The 12555-nt window shown below is 39.2% G+C and overlaps 1 protein-coding gene across 1 annotated transcript in view; it reads right to left on the bottom strand.

The window, feature by feature from the left end:
- Window positions 1–19: 19 nt before the first annotated feature.
- LOC308271400 (uncharacterized protein) overlaps window positions 20–12555 on the bottom strand; it is a gene marked incomplete at both ends in the record, with an annotated part of 29899 nt that continues 17363 nt past the window's right edge. The window contains 3 exons of the mRNA XM_080707696.1: window positions 20–103; window positions 6187–6225; window positions 9734–9813. Of these exons, the coding sequence (XP_080563822.1) occupies window positions 20–103; window positions 6187–6225; window positions 9734–9813 (203 nt within the window). The remainder of the gene's footprint in view (window positions 104–6186; window positions 6226–9733; window positions 9814–12555) is intronic.

Raw genomic sequence — 12555 nt, 5'->3', positions numbered from 1 at the left:
TACTGCCTGATTAAAATGGTCACCCAATTTCACATCTGAGTATTTCATGGCAAGACTTGCAGTAAAACAAGCATGTTGCTTGACCAGGCGACCACAAAAACACCTAAAAGAAAGATTATGAAGAGACTTTTTAAACAGGGTGCAATAACACATGCCTATCCCTAGTATTTGGGAGACTGAGACTAAGACCCTGTTTCAAAAATAAAAAAGGCTGGGATGTAGCTAAGAGGTAGAATGCTCCTGAGGTTCAATCCCCAGGAGCACAAACTGATAATAAACAAACAAACAAACAAACAAATAAATAAATAAATAATTAGAGCTGGGGTAAAGACCAGAGGTTGAATACCTCTGGGTTCAGTCCCCAGGGCAGGGGAATGTATCTTTTTTTTTTGGTGGTACTGGGGTTCCTGGAAGCCCTTCTACCTCCGGGCTACACTCCCAGACCTACTTTTACATTTTTATTTGGAAACAGGGTCTCCTAAGCCAGCGCGCACGGCTGGCTTCGAACCTGCGCGATCCTCCTGTCTCTTCCTCCCAAGTGCGGGGATTACAAGCGTGCGCCACCATGCCCGGCTGGGGGAATGTATCTTAAAAAAAAAAAAAAAAGGCTAGCTAGGCGTGGTGGCGCAACACTTGTAATCCCAGCATTCAGGAGGCTGACACAGGAGGATTGCAGTTCATGGTCAGCCTCAGCTACTTAGTGAGGCCCTCTGCAACTCAGTGAGACCCTGTTTCAAAATAAATAAAAAATAGGGCTGGGCATGTAGCTCAGAGGTAGAATGCCCCTAAATTCTACCCCCAGTACCACAAGAAAAAGAAAAAAGAAGCACAAAAGTACAGTTAATGAAAAACTGAATTAAAATGAATGAACCAGCCCGGCATGAAGGTACACACCTGTAATCCCAGTACTTGGGAGACTGTAGGTTCTAAGCCAGCCTCAAGGACTTAGAAAGACCATGTTCCAAAATTAAAAAAAAAACAAAAAACAAAACAAAACAAAAAACAACAAAAAACAGCTGGGCACGATGGTGCACTTGTAATCCTAGTACTTGGAAGTCTGGGACAGGAGATCCCGGGTTCAAAGCCAGCCTCGGCAACTTAGTGAGCTCTCACTAAATCCCTATTTCCAAATAAGAAATAAAATTGGGCTAAGGGTGTAGCTTGAAGGTGGAATGCGAGTTCAATCCCTAGTACCCCCTTCCCCAAATAAAATAAAAATAGAGAATCTAGTTCAGCGGTAGAATGCCCCTGGGTACAATCCTCAGTACCAAAAGCAAAGTAAACAACTTGCCTTTTTGTTTTTAGGATATAAATAAATGAGTATCTTCACCATAACACTGTAGTGTAAAATACATTAAAATATGATGTCATAACATAAATTTTAGTGTGGAATATCTAGAAAGTGTGGAATATCTACAAAATATTGTATAGCCACATTACAGCAATAATATTCAGCAACAGAAATGAACCACTAATAGACACAATATATATCAATCTCAAAAATACTCTGAAAGCCAGATATCAAAAAGTACATATTTATAACTTCTGTATACTGAGAATTCAAGAAAACACACACTAATCTATATAGTGATCAATGGTTTCCTTGAAAGCCAGGGCAAAAGAGGGATGGGGCAGGCGTGGTGACACAGTCTTGTAATCCCAGAATTCCAGAGGCTGAGACAGGAGGATCTCGGTTCACAGACAGCCTCAGCTACTTAGTGTGGCCGTTTGCAACTCAGCGAGACTCTGTTTCAAAATAAAGAATAAAAAATAGGGCTGGGGGGTGTAACTCAGAGGTAGAGTGCCCCTGGGTTCCATCCCCAGTACTACAAAAAAGAAAAAAAAAAAAAAAAAGATAGGATGCTACCTAGAAGTGCGCTGGATCACAGGCAAGAGGCAATAGAGCTAGGCAGTTTCGTGACTTGATAAAATCTTACAATCAGATCAGAGTTCCAGGAAATCAAGGCAGTAGAGTTTGTGGGGTTAAAAACAAAACAAAACAAAAAACAAAACAAGAAGAGGAACTACAAAGTAAGTTCCAAATATCTGCAGAGGGGTGTAAGGATAAATTAGTCAAGGCCAAGGTAAGTAAGAACTACTAGACAGCAGTAGACCAACAACTTCTCATGCTCATAAAGGACAGAGAATAGTTTGGGTTCCCGCCAGCAGGAGAGATAATGTGAAATACAGGCCTATGATAGGGTTCTCAGAAGAGTTTTGTCTAATTACGATCAAATTGGACCTAGACAGCAGGCTCCCTGACAAAACATAAGAGCAAGACTTTACAGGATCAAAATGATCCAAAGTAACCTAACTGCATGCCAAAATAGTCCAAAAGTCACTAACAACACAACAAAACCCAGCCCCTAAAAACAAAATTCATGTGTAGCACACATAAAAAGTTTCCACACATACAAAGAAGCAGGAAACTATAAATTAAAAAGAAAAATATTAAATGAAGACGAGAAATGTCAGCAATGATGCAATTACCAGAAAATGACACTAACCAACTACTATAAATTAAGCTCCACATATCAAATAATATCTTAAATGAAAGTCATGTATGGGACAGGGTTTATAACATACTAGACACTGCAAAAAGGGAGCAAGACGGGGAGAAGAACGTAAGTGCACATGAAGACACAGCGATAGAATATATTCATAATGAAACAGACAAAAGACTGGAGAGAGCCAAGGAACAGAATCAGTAACCTTGGAATTCGGAGGAGCTCAACAGACATGTAATTTCAAAGTAAGGAATGGGAATAAACATTTGGAAACATGTTGAGAACAATTTTTCCAAATTTGAAAGCTACTCAAATCCACAAATCTGAGAAGCTCAACTAAAAATAAGAGTAAATAAATAAATTTAAAAATCACACTAGGCACTGCTGAAAGCCAGAAGAAAAACTCTTAAAAGCCACCAGAGTACAAAGCACACGTTATGTGCACAAGATAACAATGACAGTAGGCATCCTGTCAACTGCTATACAAGCCTAAAGTAATGAATGGATCAGTATCCTTAACATAATTAAAGGAAAATTTTCATTAAAGTTAGAATTCTTTAATACTTAAAACTACTAGCCAACCAAACACAATAAAAACTAAGTGCACAAGAAATATTCACCAAGACTAATATGTTCTAGCCCATAAAATAAGTACCTAAAAACTAAAACAGATAGCAAAAGTACAAATAATCTTCTCTGAACACAATGAAATTAAATTAGAAGATAGTAAGAGAAATGTATGCGAAAAATCCTTAAATTGGAAATTAATGACAAAATTGACTCATGGATCAAAGTCACAAAAACTAAAATATTTAGAAAAGGCAAATTAAAATAACATCAAAATCTGTGGGATACAATTAAAGCAGCATATAGAAGAAAAGTTATAGTGTTTGTATGCATATATATACACATATTTCCTTTATAGCATAATAGTATATACTATAAAAACCTATTGTATATAGCAAAGATCTATAAATAATCTCAATTGTACCTTAAAAACTAAAAAGAAAAAATTAAACCCAAAGTCAGCAGAAGAAAATAAATGAGAAGACAATAAAATATAAAAGAAGAAAAACAATGGAGGAAAATCAGTAAAGCAAAGAGCCTGCCATCAAAAAGACCAATAAAATTACCCAACTACAGTCAAACTGATGCAATAGAAAAAATGAACAGGGAATTGAATTGAGCTGGAGTTTTTGTTTGTTTGTTTTGGAGACAAGGTCTTGCTATCTGGCCCAGGCAGCCTAGATCTTGCTTTGATTAATCATTAATAAACCTTCCCACAAAGAAAACTCAAGGCCAGATGGCTTCGCTGGTGTATTTACTGAACACTTAAGGATAATATCAACCAGGAATGGTGGCGCACGCTTGTAATCCCATCATTTGGGAGGCTGAGACTGGAGGATTGTGGTTCACGGACAGCCTCAGCTACTTAGTGAGGCACTGTTTCAAAATAAAGAATTAAAACCACAGGGCAGGGGGTGTACCTTGGAGGTAAAATGTCCCTGGGTTCCAAGCCCAGACCCACACACACAAAAAAAATCTACAACATTCCCCAAGTTAAGAACCATCCCAATTAAAAAAAATAGAAAAGGGGAAAAAAAAATCATTATAAGAAAACACTACAAGACCAGAATTCTTCATTAGGACAAACACAAAAACCACTGACAAAATATTATAATAATCAATTTCTTTTTTTTGGGGGGGGTGGTACTGGGGGTGGAACCCAGGGGCTTTCTACCTCCAGACTATACTCCCAGACCTATTTTATACTTTATTTGGAAACAGGGTCTCGCTAGGTTGCTGAGAGCCTCACTACGTAGCTGAGGCTGGCTTCGAACCCGTGCGATCCTCCTGTCTCAGCCTCTCAAGCACGGGGATTACAAGCGTGCGCCACCACGCCCGGCTTTATAATAATCAATTTCAAATGGAGTTTATTCTGAGAATGCAAGGCTCCAACATTCAAGAATTAGTTTATCAATACATTTTCAGAAAAACCTCCCAATCATGCCAGTAGATGAAGAAAACACATTCGATAAAATTCAATATCTGCTCATTATAAACATTTTTAGAAAATGAAAAAAACTTCCTCAAGATAGATAACATAATGCTTATTCGATTTTATCAATGAGCACCGCTGCATGCTTTGTCCTGTGAGTCATTCTAATCAATGAACCTAGGGGTGGTCTTGGGGACTCGACACTGAAGCGGACAAAATTTATGAGTTGAGCCGGGCGTGGTGGCGCACGCTTGTAATCCCCGCGCTTGGGAGGCAAAGACAGGAGGATCGCGCAGGTTCAAAGCCAGCCTCGCGCGCTGGCTAAGGAGACCCTGTTTCCAAATAAAAATGTAAAAATAGGTCTGGGAGAGTAGCCCAGAGGTAGAAGGGCTTCCAGGAACCCCAGTACCACCAAAAAAAAAAAAAAAAAAAAAAAAATTAATGAGTTGATTGCTTTCAGGGATTTATTATTCAGGGTCTATCCTAGAAATGAGGGTAATATATGAGGTGATGATAAAGTGGTAACCCAGGTGGTACTGGGGTTCCTGGAAGCCCTTCTACCTCCAGGCTACACTCGCAGACCTATTTTATACTTTTATTTGGAAACAGGGTCTCCTAAGCCAGCGCGGCTGGCTTCGAACCTGCGCGATCCTCCTGTCTCCGCCTTCCAAGCGCAGGGATTACAAGCGTGCGCCACCATGACCAGCAGTTCTTCCCCTTTTTGCTTGAAAAATGACTATATATATAAAAACTCACTCCAAGCACTTTTTTTTCTAGCCTACCAACCAAAGATCATTTCCTCTTCACCTTTTATTTCTTGAGCAAATCTTAGTGAACATTACTATTACTCAGTTGCTTAAGCAGGAAATCCAGGTACTGGATTTAAATCTTCCCTTTCCCTCATAACCACATATCCAATCACATGCATCTCATGAGTCCCTTCAAATATATCTACTTTTCTTTATCATCACAGCAAATTATATTCAGATTCTCAGTTTTGGCCATAATTACTCCAAAAGTTTCCAAACTGGTCCTTCTGATCGCCTCAAAATGCCAATTGCTCCTCTAGGAAGGAAAGTGCACGGCACAGGATACATGAAGCTTAAATGGCCTCAAGGCTAGATCTCTCCAGTCCCTATCTTATATGCTACATTCTGCAGTTTCCTGATAGAACCATGCTATCTTTAACTGTCAGGACTCTCTGTCAAATATCCCTTCCCAGCCAGGCGTGGTGGCGCACGCTTGTAATCCCAGCATTCCAGAGGCTGATAGAGGAGGATCACAGGTTTGCAGCCAGCCTCAGCTACTTAGTGAGGCCCTCCACAACTTAGTGAGACCCTGTTTCAAAATAAAGAATAAAAAAAATAGGGCTGAGGGTGTAGCTTGGAGGTAGAATGCCCCTAGGGTCAATCCCAGTACCATAAAAAAAGGGGGGTTGGGGTGTAGCTCAGAGGTAGAATGCCCTTGGGTTCAATCCTTTCTTTCCCTTCATTCTTTGCCCAACTAACTGACACTCAACTTTGGAACTCTGGCTTAGGTAACTTTACTTGAGTTTCGAACAGCGGGGACTGACCCTTACTTCCCAAGTCAGTGAGCTCTGTCCCACTGTATACTAACTAGTTTTTTAAAAACATATTTATTGTTGAATTTTCAAATATTATGCAGTTATAATAAACTTACCTCACAAGTTGTTGACAAATCTGACATCCTGGAAGGCATCTATAAAACACAAAAGGAGAAGTAAATTATCACCTCAAAGAAAAAAATTTTTAATTTTAAATTATGAAAGTCCACAACAAAGTATGAAACAATAGAAAATATATTTAGTTTAATTTTCCAGTAAATATAGATCACATGTACCTTGACTTACACATTCAAACAACTTAAAATTCAGGCTTTTGGCAGCACTGGGGATTGAATCCAGGGGCATTCTACCTCTGAGCTACACGCCCAGCCCTATTTTTTATTCTTTATTTTCATACAGGGTCTCACTAAATTGTAGAGGGCTTCATTAAATAGCTGAGGCTGGTCGAGTGTGGTGGTGCATGCTTGTAATCCCTGCGCTTGGGAGGCTGAGACAGGAGAATCGCAAGGGTTCGAAACCAGTCTCAGCCACTAGTGAGGCTCTCAGCAACTTAGTGAGACCCTGTTTCCAAATAAAATATAAAATAGGTCTCATCCATCCATCTCTCTCTCTCTCTCTCTCTCTCTCTCTCTCTCTCTCTCTCTCCTGCTGATCTGGGATGGAACTCAGAGTCATTTGACTTCTGAGCTACAACCCCTGCCCAATTTTTTCTTCTTTATTTTGAAACAGGGTCTCACTGAATTGCAGAGGACCTCACTAAGTAGCTGAAGCTGTCCACAAACCGCGATCCTCCGGTCTCACCTCTCAAATGCTGGGATTACAAGTGTGCACCACCACAGCCGGCTACAGTTTGTATATTTTCAATATAATCAATTTGAACATAAAAATCTAGAAACTATAAGACTAACAGATCTAATTGTATAAAAACACAACGTTTACACATGGCAAAAATCTGGAATAAAGTTTAAAGACAAAAAGAAAAACTGCCAATGATTTCCTTAATAAAAAGCTTCTTTATATCAATTTCAAAAACCAATATATAAAAAAGAGGCCAAGTGCAGTGGGGCACGCCTGTAATCTCAGTACTTGGGAAGCTGAGAGAGGAGGATCACAGGTTTGTGGTCAGCTTCAGCCCTCTGCAACTCAGTGAGACCTGTTTCAAAATAAAAATAAAATAGGGCTAGGGGTGTAGCTTGGAAGCAGAATGCTCCTGAATTCAATTCCCAGTACAAAAAGAAAGGAAATGGAAGGAAAGGGAGAGGAGGGGAAGAAGGAAGGGCACACAGTTCATGATGAAAACACACATGCATTCATTTCTTGAAAAATGTCCTGACTGGTTCCTTAATTAGGCTATTGTAAACTGTGCTGCTACATACATGTATCATTATAGTATCTATTTTGGAAATACACTCAAGAGTGCTCCTATAGCTGGGTTGTGTAATGGTTCCATTCCTAGACTTCTGAGGAACCTCCATACTGGTTTCTATAGTGAGAGTACTAATTTATATTCCCACCAACAGTATATAAGAGTTCTTAAGTTTCCCTTATCCTCACCATCATTTAAAATGTTTGTTTCTGACACTAGGGATTGAACCCAGGAGCATTCTATTTCCTAGCTAAATCTCTAGTCCCATTTTATTGTTTATTTCTGATACAAGGCTCATTAAATTGCCAAGGCTGGCCTCAAACTTGCAACCTTCTATCTCAGCCCCCCAAGTACTGGGAATAAAAGTGTGCATTGGCCAGGCGTGGTGGCGCATGCTTGTAATCCCCGTACTTGGGAGGCTGAGACAGGAGGATTGCACAGGTTCGAAGTCAGCCTCAGCTACTTAATGAGACCCTGTTTCCAAGTAAAATATAAAATAGGTCTCAGAGTATAGCTTGGAGGTAGACAGTCTCTGGGTTCCACCCCAGTACCACCAAAAAAAAGTGTGTGCCACCACATCCACGTTATTATTGTTTGTATTCTTGATGACTGCTATTGTAACTGGTAGGAAATAATCTCAGTCTAGTTTTTATCTGCATTTCCCTGACAGCTAATGTGTCAAACATTTTTTCATACTTATTAACCATATAAAAGAAAACGTGGTATATAAATACAATGGAATTTACTCAGTCATCAAGAACAACAAAATTAGCCAGGTGTGGCACCACACACCTGTGATCCCAGAGTCTCGTACAGGAAGATAACAGATTTGAGGAAAGGCTTGGCAAAACTGTGTGTGTGTGTGTGTGTGTGTGTGTGTGTGTGTGTGTGTGTGTGTGTGTGTTAGTTACTAGGGATGAAAACAGGGTCTCTTAAGCCAGCGAGGCTGGCTTTGAACCTGTGCGACCCTCCTGTCTCCGCCTCCCAAGTGCGGGGATTACAAGCGTGCACCACCAAGCCCGGCAAAACTGGTGATATTCTAAGCAAACTAGTGAGACCCTGTTCCAAAAAATAAAAAATAAAATAGCTCAGAGGTAGCAAAACAAACATACCTAATGAAGTGAGATTTGATTAAGAAAGGTTTTTAAATATTTTAGAACAATATCTTGGAGAAGATACAGAGAAAGTGTCATATCTATCTGGGGGTAGTATATATGGATATTATCTCTATGGAGGGCAATTAGACAATACTTATTCCTTCTCACACTCTAACTGTAGTTCTAAAAAATATCTAAAATATATGTATGAAATGAGAAATGCAACATTTTTTTCCTAACAGCAATTAAAAGTGACTGTCAGATTTATTAATAGATTTTTTTGTAGTGTTGGGAATCAAACCCAAAGCCTAATCACATACTATTCAAGCCCTCTGCCAGAGGAAATCCCCAGCCAACTGACAGATATAATAAAAAATAAAATAAAAAAAAATAAAAAATATAAAAATATAAAAAATAAAATAAAAGCCCAACTGGGTATGGTGTCACACCCTTTACTCTCAGTACTTGGGAGACAGGAGGATTATAGGTTCAAAGCCAGTCTCAGCAACTCAGTGAAACCCTACTTTAAAAATAAAAAATCAAAAAGGGCTGGGGGAGTAGCTGAATGGTGAAACCTATTTTACAGATTAAAAGATAATCAGAGATACCCAGTCTCTGATGATAGGTTTTCTAGTAAATAATGATCGATCTCTATCTATATAATGACAAACAAAAAGGTTTGAGGGTCTTTCTCAGTGGTAGAGCACGTGCACAGCATGGGTGAGGCCCTGGGTTTGATCTCAAGCAACACAAAGGAAAAAAGTGAGTATTAGGTCCATATTAGTTTTTTCAACATGAACCATAGTGCTAGGTATTCAGTAGATGTCCCCCCAAAAATAAAGAGATACAGAGACATCTTAAAGTTCTCTAGATCAGTGTTGAGAGAGAGAGAAAGAGAACGAACATACACAAACCCTATCTTTGAAGTACACTAGCATGATTTGAATTTAAAGATGGGGAAACGCTGAGGAAGTTTACACTGTCAATGTCCTTAGGAACTACAGAATACTGCTAGCATGCCAATCCTATCTCCTTTTCCCACCCCCCCAATAATAACTAACTACAACTACAAAAAGTAACAACCTCAAACAATTTATTTAACAGTATTTGTTCTCAATAAGTAGCAACATAATTCACACCAAGTTCCTCAAAACTCCCAAAGAATCAAAGCAGGCTTACCTGTGAGGGTCCTTGGAACTTGGTATGATGTACACACATTCCCTCTTGGTCAAAGTGCTTTCTATCCAGGATTTCTGGGACTATAATAAAAATTTAAGATGATTTGTAACTGAACTCACTAATATAAGAAAAATAATTCTATAAGTACATAAAATTTATTCTATGCTATTTAACTTTGTTACTACATATTATAGTCCTATTGATGACAGCACACTAAAAGCATTAGAATAATTCCATTTAAATCAAATGTGACTTGAACAGTGCTGTTCCCAAGAGAAGGTAGTATGATTCTGGGACATGGACCATTTAAACTATTAAAAGTGACTGTCAGATGGACTGCTTTTTGTAATGTTGAGAATCAAATCCAGGACCTCATGCAAGATAGACAAGCTCTCTTATCACTGAGCTAATGCACACTCAACTGCCAAATTTAACTTAAATAAGAAAGTCAATCAGAAAGGAATATACAATAGGACCACAGCCAATAGCATATTAAATGAGGAAAAGCAGTGAGAATTCCCCCTAAAAACAGAAACAAGACAAGCATGTCCATTATCACTTCTTTTCTATACAGTACTTGAGACTCTAGCCTGAGGAGTAAGGAAAGAGGATGAAATAAATCCAGAAGTACAAACAGGCAAAGAAGAACTCAAACTATCACCATTTGCAAATGACTAGGTGACACTATACTTAGAAGACCCAACAAACTCAACCAAATTCAGCAAAGTGCTGGGATAAAAAATCAATCTTAAAAAACCAGAAGCTTTCTTTTATGCCAACTATAAATCCACTGAAAAAGAAATCTAGAAAACACTTCCACTCAGGATACCCCCCCCAAAATAAAATACTTATGAATAAACCTAACCAAGACCCAGGCATTAACATAATACCCATTAAATTACCAAGATCTTTCCAATCTGTTAAAGAGCAGACTTCAGACTTTCTCCAACTACATTCACTCTTTTAATGCTCACAACCAGTTTACCACAGATATATTAGATGACAAATTCATTATTTCCATCCCAAATTTTCCTCTGAAATCCACGTTCATGTATCTACCTACTCAGCTCCATTTTGTTTATTTTTCAAACATTCAAAGTAACTTTATTACCCAATCCCATAAGAAACCACAGAATTCAAAACTGCTGTATCATTTTTACACTTAGTTTTTACAGTTAGTTGAAACTGGTTAGACTTTTCCTTATGCTTACATAAAACCACTTTCTACCTCGGTACAACTTCCTCACCTTGCATGTTTCATTTCTATTTGAAGTTATACTTTCATTGGTGCATTCTAAGTCTACATCCTAGCGAGGTTCCAGGTGATACAAACACACAAGCACAAACGCTCCGTGCATTCCCTCTGCTTCGTACCCGCTCCCTTCCTCCGCTCCCGTAACTGCTGGACTGGTACTGACATTTTCAGATACGGACACAGCATTATTATTCAACAAGTCTTTTCTCCCTCCTCACTTCCCTCCCCAGCCCTCCTTCCACTATCTAATTACAATTAAGTCTCTTTCTTCGTTTACCTGAAGTCCCTTATGTTTCCTATTTTCTCTCTGGCTTCCACATATGAGAGAAAACACACAATCTGGCTTTCTGAGGCTGGCTGATCACTATGCGTGTTCTCCGATTCCACACATTTTCTTGCAAATGACATACTTTTCTTCTTTATTGGCTGAATAAAGTTCCACTATGTGTACACGCCACGTTTTCTTTCCATTCATCTACTGATGAACACCTAGACTGGTTCCACAATTTGGCTATTGTAAATTATGCTGCTATAAATATAGATATGCATATATCACTGCAGTATTGTGACTTCAATTTTTTAATGGCGTGGCACTTAGGGTTGTATCCAGGGGGTGTTCTACCTCCAAGCTACATCCCAGCCCTATTTTACTTTTTAATTTCAAACAGGGTGTCTGTCATCATGTCGCAGCACCTAAGTTGCTGAGGCTGTTCCTGAACCTGTGAGTCTCCTGTCTCAGCCATCCCAGTACTGGGATTACAAGTGTGTGCCCCATACCCAGCTCAACTTCAATTCTTTTGAAAAGATGTCAAGGAATGGTACCGCTGGGTGATTTGGTAGTCCTATTTCTAGTCTTTTGTGGAACCTCCATAGCATTTGTATTAATTTATAATCCCAACAGTGTGTAAGAATTCCTAGCTGGGCATGGTGGCGCACACTTGTAATTCCAGCATTTGGGAGGCTGAGACCAGAGGATCCTGGTTCGCGAACAGCCTCAGCTACTTGGTGAGGCCCTCTGCAACTAAGTGAGACCCTGTTTCAAAATAAAGAATAAAAAATAGGGCTGGGGGGTGTAGCTCAGAGGTCAAATGCCCCTGGGTTCAATCCCCAGGCCCACACACACACACACACAAAGAAAAGAATCCCTATTTCCTTGTATCCTTGCCACTATTTGCTATTATTTGTATTCTTTTTTTTTCCCCTTGTGGTAACTGGCATTCTACCTCTGAGGTACACCCTCAGTCTGATTTTATTTCTTATTTAAAAACAGGGTTTTACTAGGTTGATGAGAGTCTTATGACTTCCTGAGGCTGTCCTTGAACCTTGATTCTCATGTCTCAGCATCTCAAGTACTGGGATTACAGGCGTGCACCACCACGTCAGGCTTACTGTTTTATTCTTGATGACTGCCATTATAAAGATGAGGGTGTAACTTCAGTGTAGTTTTGATTTGCATTTCCCTGATTACCAGTAATGTTGAACTTTTTTCCATATATTTATTGGCCACTGTATTTCTTCTTTTGAGAAGTGTTTATTCAGTTTGATGGCCCATTTTTACTTGATTTTC

This window comes from Muscardinus avellanarius (assembly GCF_963383645.1).
Source record: "Muscardinus avellanarius genome assembly, chromosome: 12".
Taxonomy (NCBI): Eukaryota; Metazoa; Chordata; class Mammalia; order Rodentia; family Gliridae; genus Muscardinus; species Muscardinus avellanarius.
This window is presented reverse-complemented; position numbering and strand designations above follow the sequence as displayed.